This window comes from Elgaria multicarinata, chromosome 4 (assembly GCF_023053635.1).
Source record: "Elgaria multicarinata webbii isolate HBS135686 ecotype San Diego chromosome 4, rElgMul1.1.pri, whole genome shotgun sequence".
Taxonomy (NCBI): Eukaryota; Metazoa; Chordata; class Lepidosauria; order Squamata; family Anguidae; genus Elgaria; species Elgaria multicarinata.
In genome coordinates this window covers 33,011,661-33,032,669 of record NC_086174.1, presented here as the reverse complement: position 1 = coordinate 33,032,669, position 21,009 = coordinate 33,011,661, and the positions used below count along the sequence as shown (strand labels likewise).

Genomic DNA, 21,009 nt, shown 5'->3' with positions numbered 1-21,009 from the left:
TCTTGATTAGTATGGACCATGACATCATCTGCCACTACCACCCCGTCCTGGAGACAATCTACACTTGTCTAGATGAAACATAACAAGTTGGCAGAGATGACGTCAGCAGTCACGTGATGCTGTTGTTGTTACGTTTCTTCTGACTTTTAAAACCGTTCCACTTTCCATTAAAATCGTTTTAATACTAACAATGTGCCCCAACCTTTCGTTGTTTTCAAAGCCGTGTTTTAAAGCCATGTCTCGTGACCATGGTCTTTGCTTCCTATGAACAGCAATTTTGGCTGAAGCGGGAGTGTTGTGTGTTGGGGAGGCTTTAATCTTGCTCCCCCAGCGATGGCAAGCAGTCTGGGAACAGTGATTTGGCTGTGTTGAGATCACTGGAGTGGGGAGGTTAAAGCCTCTCCCCAGTGATCCTGTGTGTGTGTGTGTGAGAGAGAGAGGGGTAGGGGATATGTGTGAATGGCTATGCAAACGGCCAAAGGCAGAGGCGCACAAGTGAGGGCTTTTCTAGTTGAGGGGAGGGAGAGCTGGCACAACGCGACGAGGGGGAGGGGGATAGAGGCTTAATTTTTAAAAAAACGCTTATCTTTCCGGGCGCACGTGGCCCCTTTAAAACGCTGCAGGGCTTCCCTGCTCCCAAACTTCTCATGATCTGTTAGATGGCTCTAGTGCGCAGCAAATAGCAGCTAACAACGGGGGTCTGGAAATATTTTTCTTCTGCTGCTGCTCAGTTCCACAGCAGTGGAAGAAAGCCTCTGCAGCATGGAATCAACAGGCAGCCAGCCAGCCGCCCTCTCTCAGCTGTGCACATTCGTAGATGCAAAGCTCTGAATCCACAGAGGCGTCGCCCCGCCTCCCTGCCATCCCGGCAGGTCTAGCAAAGCTCAGAGTTACAGGAAGAAGGAGGTTTACTTCAGAGACGACATAATGAAGAACGTTCTAAAGAAGAGTGTGCCGGGGTAAAACGATAGAAGAAAAGGTATTTCGGTTGACTGGGCTCAAGTTGCATTTCCTAACGTAGCAAGGAAGGACGCAACAATGCACTTAAGCAACGGTGTAATGAATAGTTTAGATCCCCTCCTGGGCTTCCCTGTCCCTTTTGAGCTTAGCTGCAATCCACACAGTAGTTGGTGGGGGAAATGGATTTTCCCAGCAAAAGTATATGATAGCACTCTTCAAATACTTGAAAGGTTGTCACACAGAGGAGGGCCAGGATCTCTTCTCGGTCCTCCCAGAGTGCAGGACACAGAATAATGGACTCAAGTTAAAGGAAGCCAGATTCCAGCTGGACATCAGGAAAAACTTCCTGACTGTTAGAGCAGTGCGACAATGGAATCAGTTACCTAGGGAGGTTGTGGGCGCTCCCACACTAGAGGCCTTCAAGAGGCAGCTGGGCAAGCATCTGTCGGGGATGCTTTAGGGTCGATTCCTGCATTGAGCAGGGGGTTGGACTCGATGGCCTTGTAGGCCCCTTCCAACTCTGCTATTCTATGATTCTACGATTCTGAGAGCTATCCCTGTTGTAATGCAAAGTACTTTGGGGCAGCTTGGCCTAGAATGAGCATTTGCTTTACAAAAGTCCTACAAAAGACAAACTCACAGGGACCCGGACTGCACAATGGCTGGTCGGTTGCAATGTGTGCCAGCTGACATTGTGAATATTCCATCTATGGCAGGCGGTTGCCAAGGCTTATCATGATGTGTGAACCTGATTGGGGTGGCTTGCTGTCATTCACAGCCCATAGGTTGCAGTAGAGGGGCTGGGTGGGTGGGCTTGTGAACTAGAGTAACAAGCCCTCCCTGCCTGGGTTGGCACATCACAATAAGCCGCAACACAAGCACATCGCGGCTTGAATATTCACAGTGATGGTTGGCACGCACTGTGGCACCAGCAATACTGCAAAATGGCTCACAGAGAGGGAGAGGGATAGACACAGCAGCCTACATTTTTGGGCTCCTTGGAGGCATGGCTATCAAAACTGTCATGGACTGCTTACCAGGGGTGTGCACTCTGCTCTGGAATTATCTGGTAACCACGAAAATCCACGGAGCATTCAATCTTTCAGAGCAGAAATTAGTTGCTTCCAAACCCATCAAATACTCTCAGAGTGGAGATGCGCCCAATCGGAGCTTCTAAAGTCTCCGGAATTAATGTACGTGTGTGTGTGTGTGTGTGTGTGTGTGTATCTCCATAACTGGAAAACGCTGAGTGGGGTGGGGGGTAGCACTCATATAGACTGCTGTGGCTTACCAATAGGAAAAGCCACAGTGTTCTCCTCCCATCGTAGTGTTCAGGGAAGTGGGGAACTCTAACTGGTGATTGCTGAGAGGGAGCGTGTGTCTGCTCTGAATCATAGAAGTCAATCATCCACATTTCCACAGTGTGAAAGTGCTGCTGGACTGGCTGGCTGGCATGGTGAGTGAGAAAGCTTCTACACCTGAGTCAGGCACAGACAGGTTCTTTATTTCAGTGGCTGGGTGCAGGGGTGGGGGAGGCTCCATCCAATAAATCTGGAGGGCACCAGGTTAGAGAAGGCTGGAGTGAGGAATTTTTTTAAAAAAAAATCCTAGAAAATCAAGGCATGAATCAATCTGATTCAAACTTGGCATGGCTAAATCACTCCTTAAGAGTTATCACATTGCTATGTTTAACTCTTTATCTGTAAAAAATACGCAGATGTAAGCATTTTTGTTAATTTTCATTTAAAAATTCCTAAAAAACAAACAAAGCCTGAATCGATTGGATTCAAACTTGGCGGGGCTAAAGCCCTCCTTAAGCATTATCATTGTGCCAAGTTTTATCTTTAAAAATGAAGGCGCTGTAAGCATTTCTGTTAATACCAGTTATCTGAATACTGAATGGTTCTTCGATAGGTAATTCGACGAGGCAGGAGTGGGGGCGCTTCAAAAACGAGGTAGGGAATCACCTCTACAGAGCTCCAGATTGAATTTTGAGGCAGAGAAGACCCACTTTGCACACCCCTACTTCTTACCACTCTACCACTGATTCCTCGTAAATAGACCAACAATCTGGCTGAGTTTAAAGCAGCTTCCTGTTTTTCACCTCTGAAAGAATTACTACATTATCTTTGCTTTCTTACAAGCAGAGAGATGGGGCAGGGGGGGAGGGGGAGAGACCTCTGTAAATGTATTAAAATGTATTAATGCTGCAGCATCAGAACCAACGTTATTATTATACACTCTTTCTATGCATGTGTACACAAAGGCAAAGAGAAGCACTTAGTCTAGGTAGTGAAGGCTAAGAAGCAGCAGAAATGATTGAATGTTTTCTGCAAGAGTTAGAAGATTCAGCCCAATTCTTTCTGCATTTCCTGACTTAATGAGCCATTGGCCTCCAGGCTTAGAATTTGATCAGACAAAATATTTAATGTCTTATCATTAAGGGCCAGCTCCCCGCTACACTTAACTGTGCTTCTCTTATTTTATATTTATGATCTGTTCCTCAACATGTTTAGAATCAGTATAAATAGGACGGTATATCCTCCAAACACTCAGAGATGAATGCAAAATGTGAATTTTGTGTACCATTTCCATTAAGATGCACATAGTCACCTACTGTTGCCTACTGCCCTTAGCTGTCAACTGAGCTGGTTTAGGAAGATTGTCCAGTTGGTATATCTGTAAAGTTTGTAGAGATTGTTGCAAACTATGGTGCTGACTGAAATGATGGGTTCCCCCCCTCCCCTCCTAGGTTGGGAAATGTCCTTTGCAAAGTATGACGATTGCTAGCAGGATATCAACAACTTCCCCCCAAAAGAAATAATTCTGGAAATCATGGCTGAACTAGGATATTGTCTTGCCTTGACAATTTGATACCAACTTATCTCCAAAAGGACAAAAAGCGAGTGTCATGTATAAAAAAGGCCAGTCTAGGTGTGAAAACATTACGATCACTTTGCATTTCTGAAAAAAGGATTTCATTTCATTCATCATTTCATTTATTACATTTCTATGCCATCCAATAGCCACAGCTGTCTGGGTGGTTTACAAAAATTAAAGACCATTGAAAAGACATTATACCTAGTATAAAAAACAATTAACATACAAAATATAAACAGTCAGATCTCTCTCTCTCTCTCTCTCTCTCTCTCTCTCTCTCTCTCTCTCTCTCACACACACACACACACACACACACACACACATACACACACACACACACACACACACCCCTCCAAGACTTGATTAAAACCTCGTCATATGTTGCCAAATGCCTGAGTGAAGAGGAAGGGCTTAACCTGGCACTGAAAAGATAACAGTGGGAGTGCCAGGTGGGCTCATTGGGGAGATGGTTCCATAATTGGGGGCCACCACTGAGAAGACACTCTCTCTTGTTGCCGCTTTCCGAACCTTCCTTGGGGGAGGCACCTGGAGGAGAGCTTTAGATGATAAAAGTAGTATATGGATAACAGGGAGATGAAAGAAGGTTTGTCCTTGAAAGTGTTCAATTCCAGCAATTCCAACACCACTCCATCCTGTTTAGAATAGTTGATATCCAACATAGCATAGATCTTTCATGTAATGGATCTTTCCCTTCCCCTCCCCACCCACCCGCCGCCACATAGACCTCTGAAAAGCCTCTGCAGAAGGTTGAGGGCAGAGCTACCAAACATTGTGGGCTGTGTCTTTTTGGGCTGCAGTGGGAGGAGAGAATCACTCAAAGTCAGGCAGAGGAAACTTACACTACTCATTCAAGTTTCGGTTTCAGCGATTCAGCAATTGGGGAAGGGACAGAAAAGTTCAAACGTTAAGCCAAATCTTGTGGCCATGAGGTCTGCAGAATAGTTTCAGTCTCAAGAATGTAAGCCTATGCGGCAGGGTCTTGCTATTTATTGTTTTACTCTGTACAGCACCATGTACATTGATGGTGCTATATAAATAAATAATAATTATAATAAAAACAGTGTTGCAGACTGAATGAGGCATTGATAGGTGTTGCAGGTATCAGATAACAACTGGGACAAAAAAAGCAATGGCTGTTGCCCGTTTCTAAAAACATTAAAGTCTATTTAATCTAAGGACTGGGCCTAAGGTCATCTCAGTGAGCTTCATGTTTGAGGAGGTATCTGCGAAAACCTAAGTTAAGGGATATGAATGTCATCAATTAAAATTGCTTAATACTTAAAAGTACAAATGCTTTAAACCATGTAACAAAGAACTTTATGATGTCTTTTTTTAATAATGTGCTGCTTTTAATAATGCACTAGTTTTAAAAGTTTTGGTTAGTTATATGTATTTTGTCGTGTTTTTATTTGTGTTGTAGCCCTCCTCGAGGCGGGTAACAAATAAATAAATAAATATATTATTATTATTATTTGACAAAATATGCAATTAAAATTTGAAGATGTAAAACCTAAATGCTAAAGTGCTAAATTGTTTCAATAATCTAAAAAAGAAAAGAAGAAAAGATCCATACGGCAATATAACATGTTGATTTGAATGTAAGACTCTACACCCAGGAAACTTAAGACTGAAGCCTTAATTAGAAGGGTGCTGAGTTGAAAACACTGGCACTTCTTTCAGAATAAATATGGTTAGGTGTGGAATTCCACCAAGCCTAATCATTTTCACATACATCCTGGGTATTTTGTGTAGGAGGGAAAGTCTCACATCTTTTCGACATGGAGGTGTCTATACTAGGGGTGTGCTACGCTCCGTGACGGATCCCCGGATCCAAAGCGGAGCAGGCTGATCCGGACCTCCGAAGCCTGGTTCCGGATCGGGGGAGGTCTGGATCGGCCTGAAGTGGTTCAGACTGGTCCGAAGCTTTGGAGCCAGATAAATGGGGAGGAGAGCTTACCTGGCTCCCTCGTCCACCGCTGCGGTCCGTGTGGCGACGGTGGAGGAGCCAGGTAAAGGGGGAGGGGGGCTTACCTGAGTCCGTTGCAGTCTGGGCGGCAGCTTCAACTGACACCTTAGGCCTGGGCGTCAGTTGAAGCCGCCACCTGGACCCCAACGGAGCCAGGTAAGTGGGGCTTAGGAGCCAGGGAAGGGGGGAAGGGGGCTTACTGGGGGGAGGGGGCTTACCTGGGTCTGTCACGGTCCAGGCGGCAGCAGAGCCAGGGGAGCGGGGGGCTTATCTTGCTCTGCCGTGGTATGGGCAGTGGCTTCAACTGCAGCTCAGGATTAAGGCCGGAAACAGGCTGTGGCCTATTTATTTATTTATTGCATTTCGATACTGCCCAATAGCCGAAGCTCTCTGGGTGGTTTACAGATTTCTGGCCTTTGGCCTCGGAGTCAGTTGAAGCCACCGCCCGGACTGCAACGGAGCCAGGTAATGGGGGAGGGGGGCTTACCTGACTCCGTCGTCCGCTGTGGTCCATGCAGCAGCAGACGGTGGAGACAGGTAAGGGGGGAGGGGGCTTATTCACCCCCCCATTTTGTCATCCTTTTCCCACTTACCTGCCTCTGCCGCCCGCAGTGGAGGCGAGTAAGTGGGGAAGGGGGGGTAAAATGGGCGCAGAATATCGATCCTGACCTCTGGATCTCGCTCTGGATCTAGTTCCAGAGTGGATCGGTGGAGGTCCGGATCGACCCGAACCGGTTCGGGCCCGATCCAGAAGGTCCAGGTCGGGATCCAAAGTGGTTCGGGGGCCCTGTGCACCGCCCTAGTCTGTACTGCAAGGGAGTTCTCCTTTCGTAAGATACCCAGAACCTGAATAGCAACGTGTGAGTTCTCTTCTCAATGCAAAAAGCCCTCTCCAGAGAATGTGAGAGCTGACCTGATATTTCAAGTCCAGAGAAGAAGGATCTCTAGTAATAGTGTCACAATGCAGCTAGCTGGAAATGAATGAATTTTGGCTAGTGCAATGGACAATAAATGATAACGGTGTCTGTCCAGGGAAGTTCTCTGTGCACATCGTCAGCTCTGGTCCAAGTTCTCCCCCTCCCATTACACACAACCCTTCCCCTTACCTTTGCTGGTCCTGCGTCAGCATTTCCAGCTGAGGGGTTCTTGTGAGAGCTCAGACAGCCCAGTCTTGTGAGCTCTTGCAAGACCCATGTCTGCAAAGGTAAAGGCACAGGATGAGGGAAACAAGACTTGATTGGGTGGCTCCTCCAGAGAGCCCCACAAGCCACTCTCTTGCTGCACAAATGCCACGGCAGGAGAGTGGCTGGCGGGGGTCTCCAGAGCACCTGCTGGGGGCAACAGAGCAGCAGAGCAGCATTTCCAATTTGCTGCTCCTCATTCTGCTTCAGGACAGGGCCGGCCCTGCACAAAGATATCTTATAATGTGAAGCAGACAAAAAAGGAAGGGGCATGTGATATCAAATCTACTGCCACAAAGGAAATACCCCTTTCTGGTTCCAAAGAGCCTTCTCCAACCTGGTCTCCTCCAGATATTTCGGAACTTCAACTCCCATCAGCCTCAGCCAAATATCAGGCATACACCACATTGCGGGAGGCCAACATAGGAACTTTGCTGCCACTCTGCTAGTGTGTATTGCACAAAATCATTCTGTGTTCGCTGAGCCTCAGTGGATTATAAGCATACATTGGCAACATCAGTCACATTACCCCAGATCCCAATAAGCATATAAGTAAGACTTAATTTCCCCTCTTCCAAACCTTGATATTTTATTTAATATATAAAGCTTTTGTTGTTGTTGTTGCTGTTCACGTTATTAGAATTTCATTAATGTGCACTGTCATATAACCAATTGTGTATTGGGCTTTGTTAAGGGGTGTTTCCCAGTTCATGCTGGAAAGACAGAAGAGGAACAAGCTAATCTTGACTATTTTTAAAAGGACGATAAATTTATTTAAAACCTCAGGGTGCCGCTGTATAATTGCTAGCATAAATCAGCACAGCTCTATTAAAGTAAATGAAACCACTCTGATTAAAACCAGCGCAATTTCGCATTCTGAGGCGTCGGCAATTCACGTTCTCATGCAACAACTTCTTTCCTGGCTTTCTAACTGCTTTTGCCTAACAAGGGCATTCCTCTTGGGAGCAAATTCCGATGGCGTTTTTTAAAATCCTTTTCACGAGCCCCATTTAAACAACCGTCTGCTTGGCGTGATCCCTTTTCCATCGATGTGCGCCGTCCATTCATCTTCAGAGCTTCTGCTTACATACTGATGTAAAATTCAATATAACAAAGTAATAAATATCCCTCCTCATCCATATCTTCTTTCCTTAATGCATCTGTAAATTTCTAGCCGACACTAGGAGGTAATAACGGCCCATACCAGCTTGCGCAAAATGGCAATTGCTTGTGATTGACAGTGAACCAAGACAATGCACTCGAGAACAAAGACACAGAGGACCGGCTTCTTCTCCATTGCACCCTACATGTACATCACGCAGGACAGCAGCAATGCAATGAATGGACGTTCAAGTTAAGAAGGTGCAAAGATGGCATTACATTTCTGTCTGGCCACCCTCCAAGGAATGGCATGCATGTAGTTTGCTTTCGTACTCCTTCCCTCAGGATTGTTATATTCACAGACTGAGTGGGCTTGCCCAAGTTCATAAAATAGCCCAGTTGTATGCAACCTGGTACCCTCCAGGTGTTTTGAAATACCATTCTCATAAAGCCTGACAAACTGGGGCTTTTCAGAATTGTAGATTTTATGCCTCCTCCAAGGGATGCTCAGAAGTCAGCCACAACAGAGAGGGCCTTCTCAATGCCCCCCCTCCCCGAAATAGGGAACAATCTCTTCAAGGGGGCCTGCCTGGATACAACGTTGGGCCTGTTCAGACAACATCCTAAGCTATGCTTAGACCGCTAACTCTTTTGCATTCCTGCATTGAGCAGGGGGTTGGACTCGATGGCCTTATAGACCCCTTCCAACTTTACTGTTCTATGATTCTATGCAGCAAGTGGTTAGTGAGCATGTTTAAACCATGGTTACGTGGCCACCATGGTTAGGAATGGTTCACATGCCATGCCATAATGTTTAGCTCAAAACACTTAGCCATCATGGTTTACCGTGTTGTCTGAACAGGGTCATTGTGAACTTTTCAGTGCCAGGTTAAGACTTCCCTCTACGAAGGAGTTTAGAGAGAACCCAGAGAAAATGGTATGGGAGTCAGATTTGAAGGTACAAATAGGGCGACAGAGCTGGGAGGGACTATGGAAACAAAGAGTGTTGAGAAGTTTATCAGTGAGAATAAAGGAGAATTATTTTAAAATTTTATGGAGGTGGTACCTAACCCCGATTAGATTGAATAAGATAAATGATCAGCATTCAGCAAATTGTTGGAGAGGTTGTGGGGAAAAAGGAACGTATTTACATATGTGGTGGCAATGCAAATATGTACAAAGATTATGGAAGATGGTGTTTTCAGAAATTGAAGAAATAGTGGGAATGAAAATAGAACAAACACCAAAGATTGCATTGCTGTCACTATTTGAAGATATAAAGTGTGGAAAAGGAACTATAGAGCTGATATCGAGTTTGCTGGTTGCAGCGCGATTGATGGTAGCTAGGAACTGGAACATTCAAGGGGAATATTCTATTGAAGAATGGTACAAAGAAGTATGGGATATAGCCATTAATGATAAATTGACATGTAATATTAAGTGGAGAAAAGGCGTAACTAAAATAAATGAGTTTGAAGGAATCTGGAAACAGTTCCTAATATTTGTGTTTACTAAGGGAAGTGGGAAACCGCCAGCAGAGGAAACGATTAGATTTTGGACTCAGGAATGATCCCGAGGTGGGGGGTGCACTTTTATGTTAAGAATGATTATGTTGTAGTATGATAATGTATAGGTAATAGTTATTCAACATATATGTACTCAACATTTATTCAATATGTATGTAGCAGTTGTTTGATGTTTTTCTTTTGTTATTATTATTATTGTAATGTTTTATGTATGTTTATATAGTGTAGAAAACAAATAAAAATTATATAAAAAAAAGACTTCCCTCTACAGTCAGCATTTGGCAACATATGATAACGTTTTTAATTGGGTCCTGGGATTTCTTATTATTGGTTGTTTAAATTGTTTCGGTGTCTGTACGTACGTATTTTGTTTAAATGTTTGTCTGACAACGGTTTGTATATTGTGTGTAATATTGTATTTTAAATCTTCGCAACCCACCCAGAGAGCTTTGGCTATTGAGCAGTATAGAAATGTAATAAATGAAATGAAATGGTGTTCACGTAGGGCTCTACATGCAAGGCACGGTAGCATGGACCAACGCACTAACTCCACCTCCCTTCCATCACTGTACTCACTACCTTCTACATGTAGATGGCAACGGACTGCAGCAGAGGACTCTTTGTTCATTGAGGCTCTTTACGCGATGTAGAATCCTGGAAAGTCAGGCTTCTAAATTGTATAGAGAGCCATCTACACATGGGGGGGGGGGATAACTTCATTCATGCTCCTGACACATTTTGCCTGTACATCTATTGATCCCTGCCGAGGTGTGTCAACACTAATGAAATTCCATCTCACTTCACTTTTCAGGCCTTTCGTTGGCCCCAAATAATATTAACTACTCCCTACAAACAGATGTTTCTTCCTTTCATTTCTCTCTTTATTTTATATAAATAACTGTGGGGTGCGATCCTTGAGTGCTCCTTGATCCTATGCTGTCCCTGGATCTTCAGGTGTCCATGATGGCAAGGAGCCGTTTAGCCAGTGATGCTTGGTGCACCAGCTGCGACCCTTCTTGAGTTGGTCTGACTTAGGAACAGTTATCCGAAAAGCGTCTGGAAGCAACAATTTGAGCAGAATGCAGTGGACCACATTACACCTGTCCTGAAAGACTTGCACTGGTTGCTTTCCAGGCTCAAGTCAAAGTGTTGGTTTTAATCTTTAACCTTTAAAGTCCTAAATGGCTTAGGACCTGGCTATCTAAGGAGTCACCTGTCTCATTATAAACCTGCCCAATTATTAAGATCTGCAAGAGAGATTACCATTACCCACAGAGACTGGGTTCACATAACACACAAATCCATCACGTTAACCCAGTGGGTGAGTGTGGGTTGTTGTTGAATCGTAGGTTGTTTGCCGAACCATGGGTTAAGCGTGCTGTCTGATCCCAGGACATTATCGGCTTGTTAACCATACAGTGTGGCTTGTTTTTCCTCAACCAAACCACTTTGAGAACCTGCAGTTTGCTGCTGGCTTGTTCAGGGTGGTTAAAAAGCCACATGACATGGTTAACAAGCAATCCTGTAGAAAATGTTCCGGGTTCGGACAACACGCCACCTCATGGTTCAACAAACAATCCATGGTTCAGCAACAATCCACACTCAACCACAGCGTGTGGGTTAGCGTGTTGTGTGAACAGTCCTTGCGGCTCGTTTGTGGGGCACACATGAAAGTCTTTCTCCTGTGTTGCTCCCAAACTGTGGAATGTGCTCTCCCAAGAAATACGATTGGCCTCAACTCTCTTGGCTTTTAGAAAGGGTATGAAGATGTATCTTTTTAACATAGCCTTTTTAATTATGTCATTCTTTTAATGTTTTACAGTTTTTATTGTTATTCTTATGCCATTAAGGTTTTATTGGTTTGAGGCGCAATCCTATGCACATTTAGGCAGAAAACAAAGGTTTATTCATTTTTAATAATGTGAACAATTTACCTGCCAGAATCCTAGGAACAGGAACACAAACAATAGCAATTCATGGGATGTGGTGCTGTGTCAAACTGTTATGCCTGCACTTTCATCCTGCAAGGTAGTACAAGCTGTAGACAGGTTTTGTCTATTTTCCTCAGAGGTAGACTGCAACCACCCACATATTAATAACTCTTGTGCAATATTAATATTCAATAACTCATATCCATTTGTTTAATATTAATATTTAATATTTAATAAAAATAACCTGGATCACATGTATATGGCTTTAATATATGGAGAAAGACAGCTTCCTTTTTCCAAAGCTGCCTTTAAAACTCCTTAACAAGCCAGGTGAGTGTGCTTGACAAGCAGTCCAGTGCATGGATAAAGCCAACTTCAGGCTAGGCTAAAAACGGCATCAATTCTACTTTCCAATATATATATATATAGAGACAGGGATATTTAAAAAACCCAATCAGAGAGAAGTTCAAACATAGCCACTTGCTTTTGAACCAATATGAAACATCAAAATTATCTCACTGGATTCTAAGCGTAACTCCCCAAAGCAGTTGACAATTGCATGGAAGAGCTTTGCCTTGACTCTTTGCCCACCATGTGAAGAAGTCCAAAAAAAGATGTCACTATCACTATTTCTTTGTGTGTGCGGGGTTGTGGTGGGAAGCTGGGCAGCTCCCAGGGAGGGACATGCAGAGCTTTTCTACTCAAGGCTGTTAATCCGCTTCATTTACTTTTGGTTACATCCAAAATTTGAGATCCAAGTGCTATTCAAGTTTGTTTCCTTCCCTGCTTTTCTGCTACATAGCCTTTAGGTGGCACTGTGGTGTAGCAGAATAACACAATTACACAAGTGGAAAAAATACTTTCACAAATAATATTGCATTTTCCCTGCTATAAAACCACTTGCGGAAATTGCTGTTTAAAAACAGAAGTAAAACTGGAAGGTGACAAGGTCTAAAGAACACAAAAACAACTGTGAGTAAGCAATGATGAGCAAATAGCACCAAGAGGTTGCACCATACCCAGCCTAATTAGTAAACATTGACAGCTCAATTATCTGGCTTTTGCAGGTCAACATCTGCCACCAGATGTCACTATTGCTCTGTGTCTCTTATTGAAGATCTCCCCACCCCCCACCCCAGACAGAATATCTAGCATTTTGTAAGGCGAGATTACTAGTCAGAGAGTAAACTAAATAAACATATTTGCATAATAGTTTGTATAATAAGAATGCATCCCACATAAAATGCCTATGTGTAATATGGACCACCAGACTCTGTCTCATATTTTAAAAGCCAACTTCAGGCTGATAGGGCTCAGAACTAACGGTCAGGGTTGATTCAAACAAGCAACTCCATTGGTTGTGCCCCTGAGCAAAGAACAGGTGGCTTACCTGTTTACACATCTGGGCTTTGTATCTACGCGGAGTCCTGTTCAGGAACCTTCTATAATCTCCCAGAATCCTCTGCAACATAGAGATTTTGTGGCAGAAGTGCAGGGGTTTCTCAGCAGATAAGTCAATATGGTTTGTGTTCCTTCGAGAATAATTTGAAGGGAAGAAAACAATATACATTGCTTTAAGTAAGAAGGGCCTAAAGGGTTTAGGCCTTTAAAAGTCTTGAACTGGGCTATGAAACAGTGGCAAATACAACCACTGCAGCACTAGCAATTGTGAAATATTCACATATTTTGAACATGCATGCTCTTATTTTTGTTAGAGTTGTATGTCCAACTCCGAGTTCCACATACTTACTCCTGTTTAAAAGTATGGCGTTGGGCACTAAGATTGGTTCCTTGTTACTGAGTGGAATATTTAAGAGGTTGGCTGGGAGAACCAGGGCAACTAATAGGTGCAATTAAATACATCAAGTTTAGTTTTGAATTGTAGTGTTTGCACTATTCCTTGTAAGCAGGTTAAGAACATAAGAAGAGCCATGCTGGATCAAACCGAGGGTCCATCTAGTCCAGCATTCTGTTCACACAGAGGCCAACCAGCTGTCAGTCGGGAACCCACAAGGAGGACATAAGTGCAATAGCACCCTCTCACCCATGTTCCCCAATAACTTGTGTTCAAAGGCATACTGCCTCTGATATTGAAGGGAACACATAGCCATCAGGACCAGTAGCCATTGATAGCCTTCTCCTCCAGGAATTTGTCTAATCCCCTTTTAAAGCTATCCAAATTGGTAGTCACCAGTACATCTTGTGGTAGCAAATTTCTTAGTTTGACTATGTGCTGTGAGGAAGCACTTCATTTTATCTGTTCTGAATCTCCCACCAATAAGCTTAATGGGATGACCCCAGGTTCGAGTATTATGAGAGGGAGAAAAATATCTCCCTATCCATATTCTCCAAACCGTGTATAGTTTTGTACACCTCTGTGACGTTTCCCCCTTTTTTTGAAAGCTAAACAATCCCAGCTGTTTGTAACTTTCCCTCAGAGGGGAGATAATCAAGCCCTTTGATTGTTTTAATTGCCTTTTTCCTGCACTTTTTCCAGCTGTCCAATATCTTTTTAGGTGTAGTAACCAGAAATGTACACAGAATTCTAAGTGTGATCAACACCATAGACCTGTATAAAGGCAGTATGATATTGGCAGGTTTATTCTCAATTCCTTTTCTGTTTATGCTTAACATGGAATTTGCCTTTTTTTCCCTTTCCTTTTTTTTACAGCAGCCACACACTGGGTGGACATTTTCACTGAGCTGTCCACCACAACCTCAAGATCTCTTTCTTGTTTGGTCACCACCAGCTCAGATGCCATCAAGTTATACTTGAAGTTGAGATTTTTAGCCCCAACATGCATTGACTCCTCGCTCTCCTTTATTCCTCATATTGAGGCAGTAGCTAAATCTTGACGTTTTTTCCTGTATAATATTGCCAGGATTCGATCATTTTTGTCTGTCTCTTCTGCCAAGACGCTTGTTCATGCGCTGGTTATTTCACGGTTGGACTACTGCAACCTTCTTCTCTCTGGCCTTCCTTCTTCTCACATCAGTCCGTTGGTTTCTGTTCACCACTCTGCCGCAAAGATCATCTTCTTGGCTCGCCGCTCTGACCATGTTACTCCGCTTCTGAAATCTCTTCATTGGCTTCCAATTCACTTCAGAATCCAATATAAACTTCTCCTGTTAACCTTCAAAGCTTTTCACGGTCTAGCTCCTTCCTATCTCTCCTCTCTCATCTCACACTATTGCCCCGCTCGTGCTCTTCGCTCCTCTGATGCCATGTTTCTCGCCTGCCCAAGAGCCTCTACTTCCCTTGCTCGGCTTCGTCCATTTTCTTCTGCTGCCCCTTACGCCTGGAACGCTCTTCCAGAACATTTGAGAACTACAAGTTCAATCGCAGCTTTTAAAGCTCAACTAAAAACTTTTCTTTTTCCTAAAGCTTTTAAAACTTGATGTTGTGTGGACTTTATACTGTTAGTTTTACCCTACCCTGTACCTGCTTACCCTACCCTGTGCCTGTTGGCATTCTCTTCCCCTCCTTATTGTTTTACTATGATTTTATTAGATTGTAAGCCTATGCGGCAGGGCCTTGCTATTTACTGTTTTACTCTGTACAGCACCATGTACATTGATGGTGCTATATAAATAAATAAATAAATAAATAATAATAATAATAATAATAATAATAATAATAATCACCTTACACTTGCTTACATTAAACTGCCTTTGCCATTTGGATGCTCATTCTCCCAGTTTGGAGCTCCTCACAATCCGTTTTTGTTTTCACCACCCTAAATAATTTGGTGTCAAAAGCAATCTTGTTCACTCTTAATTCCAGATCATTTAGGAACAAGCTGAAAAGCGTTGCTCCGAACACAGAAACTTGTGCGACCCCACTGTTTACATCCCTCCATAGGGAAAATTTATCATTTATTCCTACTCTGTTCTTTAACCAGTTACTGATCCATAAGAGGACCTCTCCTCTTATTACATGACTAGTAAATTGACTCAGATGCCTTTGGTGAGTGACTTTGTCAAAAGCGTTTTGGAAGTCCAAGTAAACAATGCCTACCAATGCCTTGTCTTCATGTTGGTTTGTAGGTTGAAATTACTCTTAGATAACTCCCGAACTCCTGTACCAATGTCAGTTTCCAAGGAAATGAATTTTAGACAGCAAATGCAAACTTGTAGGACATTCTCTTCCTGTTCAGCAATCAGCAAAAATATAATTGATGCGGAACATGTGTTACTCTTTTAAGGAATGAGGCTATTTTATAGGTTCGAATGACAGTGTAGAGGTAACCATACCCTTTTCCCTGTCTGGCTGGCCTAAGCCAGAGCCTGAGAAGCCTAATTACAATCACAAGATGGTCTTCTGAGAGCCTGTAACCTTATACGGGTTGGAATTAGGTACTGCCATATTGAGAGGAGGCATCATCAGCATTTTGTGGCAGATCTTTGGTTTAGGCCAGCCTTCCCCAACCTAATGCCCTCCAGATGTTTTGTACTACAGCTCTCACCACCTCTGACAATTGGCTATGCTTTCTGGGAGTAATGGGAGTTGTAGTGGAGAGCACCTGGTTGGGAAAGGCTGATTTAGGAAGTTAAGCAGGTTTAACATACTGAAAACCTTTAATTTTAAAAAAGATCATTTTTGCTAGAGGGGATGGGTTTGGGAACATAAGGTAGTTTGCTGTGATATAAGGTACAATATGTAGTGAACTTCCAGCACAGAAGCCTTATAGCAGATGCTGAGTACTTGTATGAGTACACGTCACACTAAGCCACAGTGGGTTGTCACCATAGGTGCTTGCAGGATGGCTGTGTGAAACCCAAATCTGGCACAGATTTTCCAATCTCACCGATATCACTCTCTATTGCATCTTGAACTGACACTAGTCAATTTACTCCACTCCATCGCCTCCCTAGACAGCAACACCATCCCTCCCCCCCCCCCCGCCACACCTTTGTGGAGATTGTGCAAATTTAACATAGTTTTTTTTCCCAGAGAGATTTGCTATATTTAATATAATTATCTTTTACTCTCAGGAAGATTTGTGCAAAGCTGCTAAAGCACAGTAACTTCTCCACTTTAGGTACTGTACTTGAGCAGAGTTGGGCAAATCTCCCTAAAAGTTTTTTTTTAAGTTACATTTGTGCAAATCTCCACAAAGGTAGAAAAAATGTTAAAATTTGCACAAATCTCCCCAAAGGTGGAAAAAAATCTACAAAATAACTTCTTCTCCACTAATGAGTACAAACGCAAGGTTGTCCTGCAAGGGCCCATGGAATTCATGTCTGGAACAAGTAGGGTGACAAGCCCTAGCAAGCCACAGAGCACCTGCTTGTCTGTTGGGAGTAACATGGGTTAGTGAGTGAACAACCAACCCACCATTGCTTATTTTCAGGCTGGCTTATTGTAGCCTGTAGTCATTATTATACTGTGGTCATAAATGCAGAATGTTGTGGAGTCATATGAAATTTAGCATAACATTCTGAAAGGGTGACCATATGAAAAGGAGAATGTATCTTTAACCAGTGCATAGCAAAGGGAATTTCAGCAGGTGTCATTTGTATGCATGCAGTACCTGGTGAAATTCCCTCTTCATCACAACAGTTAAAGCTTCAGGAGCTCTGCCCTCTGACCAGATACAAGAGGGCAGGGCACCTGCAGCTTTAACTATTGTGATGAAGAGGAAATTTCACCAGGTTCCCCATATATACAAATGACACCTGCTGAAATTCCCTTTTCAACACAACTATTAAAGATACAGCAGCCCTGTCCTCCTTTTGTTATGGTCACCCTAATTCTGAGGCATGCTCTCAACCTTCTGGATATAAAGGTTCCAAATCTATCTCTAGTTGTACTCTCTCTCTCTATCTCACACACACACACACACACACACACAACGCACATACCTTCAAAGTGCCATTAGATGGCAATGCACATCAAGGCAGTTCAATGAAGCTCAGATGAGCACTGAAATGAAGAGACATATCCCCCATCATCTATGTGCACGTAAGCCTACTTCTGCAAGCGTTTCTCCCTGGCTGGATTGGGGTGAAAATCTTTCTGTGCTTTCTTTCCCTACAGAGAATTGATCGGGTAGAAATCAAAGTAGACCACTCTATCACATCAAGCTTTTGTCAACAGCATCAACCTTACCAAGGTTTATGGGACAAAACTACTAATAATGAAGAATTCTGTTTTAAGCCTTGAAGGAGGGAGTCAGCATCAGGATTAATCCGATGGGCACCTTCACCAGCTACAGTGGCCCAGAGCACAACGTCTGCTTCATTGCATGTTGGATGAAACCACTTTTCAAGGAAAATTGGCCTATTGAATTTACAAACACAAACGAACAACAAAATTTATGATCAGCTTAGTTGAAAATGTATCGTACCAAGGCAGCAAATGAGACTATGTGGGCATGAAATGTAGAATAAACCTTGAGTCAAAAGTAGCTCAAGGTTTAACAGGAAGTAAGGTATACCAGGGGCAAGGAAATATCAGCCAGTATATGTTCTTTAGCATAATAGGAAAAAAATGTTTAATATAGCAAGAGCATTATATACACAGGCATATTTTATGCAGTACATTACTATACATTTCCTTTGGCTTATCAGTGTCTAAAATATCAGCTTCAGTAGCGGCAGGTTTTTATGTGGGACCAAATATATGTTAGCAGTTTGTGACTCCATTATATCCAACCCAACTTAAATGTTTCCACCAAAGTGGATTTCACAAGATCTCTTGGTTGCTGCTTTTAATGTTTTAAAGCTCTTATCCTTCTGAATTGGCCACTTTCCCCATTTCTCCTTATGGTAGCTGTTTACATAGCTGAATACCGATTAATGCTCCATTAGTTTGCTGCATAAAACAAGTTATACATTAATATCGCCTTTAACCTTTCCACCTACATTTTGCATTCTATTCTTATTCCTACATCATGTTAACTTCCCAATGTCGTATCCAGTTTATGCCTATTTTCCTTCCAGTCCAGAGCTGGACTCAACAGCTTGAAAATTCTGCTGAATAGACTGGAATAATGCAATTTGCTTGACTTAAATAAATACTAAGGCCACGATACAAAACAGAGCAAGAGTTTATACACAACCAGTAGGACTTGTTACTTTTCATTCCTTTGGACATCTCATCTGCACATCATTTCATCACAAACTACATTTGAAACTCTCCCAGCTTTAATAGTAGTTTGTCCAGTAGGAATGTGCAGAAATATTTTTAAGTACTATGGATTCTCACCTACATTGCTTTGCGAGTCACTTACAGATTAAAAAATCTGAAGAACAATGTCTGTTTGTACAGCCATTATTAAATGAGGCACTGAAAGGCAACTTTCAAAAAAGGAGGGGGAAAACTCCCACTTAGCAGGATTGTACAGGCAGCAAGCTATTTCTGTTCCCTGAAGTGTCTTTAATCTGTATCCCTCAGGTACTTTGTAACCTTGATGAGAGCATGAGTACCCTTGAGGCGATGTGTTCCAATTTGAAAATTACTGTTCCAAAGGTTTATCTGAAATGATGTCAATCCAGACCTATTGCACACAACAATTTCCTTGTTGCTTGCCTTTTCTTTCTTTTTAAAATAACTATTCTCTAAGTGGACCTCTTAGCCGTTAGCTTTGGTAGACTCTCTACAAGTAAGCAATGTTCATAAATCCCAATGGACTAAAGTAGAGGGAGGGAGGGAGGTCTTGGACTTGTGCTGTGAACACTAATTTCAATTTTTTTGCAGTTAGAAAGAAAGCTTTAGACAAGGGCTTGTTCTAGCTTGGAAGGTTGCAGGGTGGTGGTGGTCTGTACCTGACCGCATTTGCACGTAATGCTAAACCATAGTTTAGCAGAAAGTTAGCATTCCTCTATTCCTCCCACACAGCCAGATAGAAGAACAGAGGAATCTGTTTCACTTCACCTGATTCCTGGCTTCTCTCGTTACGTGCAAACCAGGAAGCACGGTGTAACATCAACTCTAGTTTGTTAATCTTGAGGGATTATAGTTGGCTTGCATAGTCAATTATAAATGTGGTATTATTTAGCCGGCTTGTTTAACAAACTAGAGTTTATTTTGCATCATGACTCCTGATTCCCACATAATGACATACCAGGAATTTAGTTTATTTTTCTTCCGAGGAGGAAGAAGCCCATGGTCTCGCTCAGGCTGCTTTCTGCTCATGCACGTAGCATTAAATCATGATTTAATGTTAGGTATGAACCCTCCCAGATTTTAGAAGTATGTCAAGACCCCAGGATCCCTTAATATATCTGAAAAATGAAGAAAAGAATAGCAACTTCTACTCATGGCAGCTTCCTAAATCCACCCCTTCAATCACTGAAAGAAAACTGTTGGACAGGGTTAGGAAACCAGTAGTATGAAGGGAAGGTTTCTTGAGGGGAGACAGACCCAGTAAACTAAAGCCAGTTAAACTTCCCATTCCTGGATAATTTTGAATTAGACGCAACCTGCATTGCGATACTTTATCTCTCTCTGAATTGTATGGGAAGGTGGGGAGGAATTTACATCTGGCTCTGAATGTGTGACTGAGGAAAGTGTGTTGCAGGGACCTTGACAAGAAATGACCACAAAACTAGGGAGCTACTTCAGGATTTTTCTCCCTCCCCCACTAGAAATGTGTGTATACATGGACACATTTGTGGAAACACATGCTTTTACCATTGATTATACTATAGAGATATATGCACCAGGAAGCTGGGACTGGTCGCAGGCTCTGAGACACAGCAACGAACATGCATCTCCCGTACCAACAGCGCACACTGCGATGTGGCCCTGAAGGAAGTTCGTGGATGGATTCCCCCCCCCCCCCCAGGACTTCACGTCAGAACAACCCTTTGCCCTCAGGATTTTATGTCTGAAATAATCTTAGTCCAGAGTTACTGAACATGGCAGGCTTCATCCAGCTCATTTTCTTCTGTACTTAGAGATGGTCTGGTTTTGACTGCAGTGAGGTACTCAGCAGATCTTTCAGGAAGTGCTTGGGGTGACTGGTTACAGGCAGAAAGGGCAGATCTAGGAGTAAAGCCCAAGGGTGAACCAGTAGTTTGTATTTCTTGGAGCTGAGCATCGTTTACCTGGAAACATATACACACACCAAAAATTGAAGTTATTTTAGCTATGCAAGAAAGATGTTGCTAATTCATCCCAACGAGGACTATTTTCACATTTCTGTGTCCAGGAGCAGAACATAGGACAGCACCCAACGGTGTCCTAGCACTAGCATTAATGACGTTGCGCTAGCGTAAACCAATGTTAGCACAACATAACCAATGCTTGCTAGTGCCATGGGGAAAAGCAGTAACTTGCCACTGAATTTTGGTGGCAAATTACCGCATTTCCCCATGGTGTCAGCAGGCATTGGTATACACTAGTGCAACATCCATAGCGGTAGTGCTGGGACACCATTCAATTCTACCCATGGGATCCAGTAGTTCAATACTTGGGTCCTAGTGATCCTTTTTGC

General features: G+C 43.0%; 1 protein-coding gene across 1 annotated transcript in view; it reads right to left on the bottom strand.

Annotated features, from left to right (window-relative positions):
- Positions 1–18,658: 18,658 nt before the first annotated feature.
- CENPF (centromere protein F) overlaps positions 18,659–21,009 on the bottom strand; it is a 35,331-nt gene continuing 32,980 nt past the window's right edge. The window contains exon 16 of the mRNA XM_063124046.1: positions 18,659–20,620. Within this exon, the coding sequence (XP_062980116.1) occupies positions 20,423–20,620 (198 nt within the window). The 3' untranslated portion in view covers positions 18,659–20,422. The remainder of the gene's footprint in view (positions 20,621–21,009) is intronic.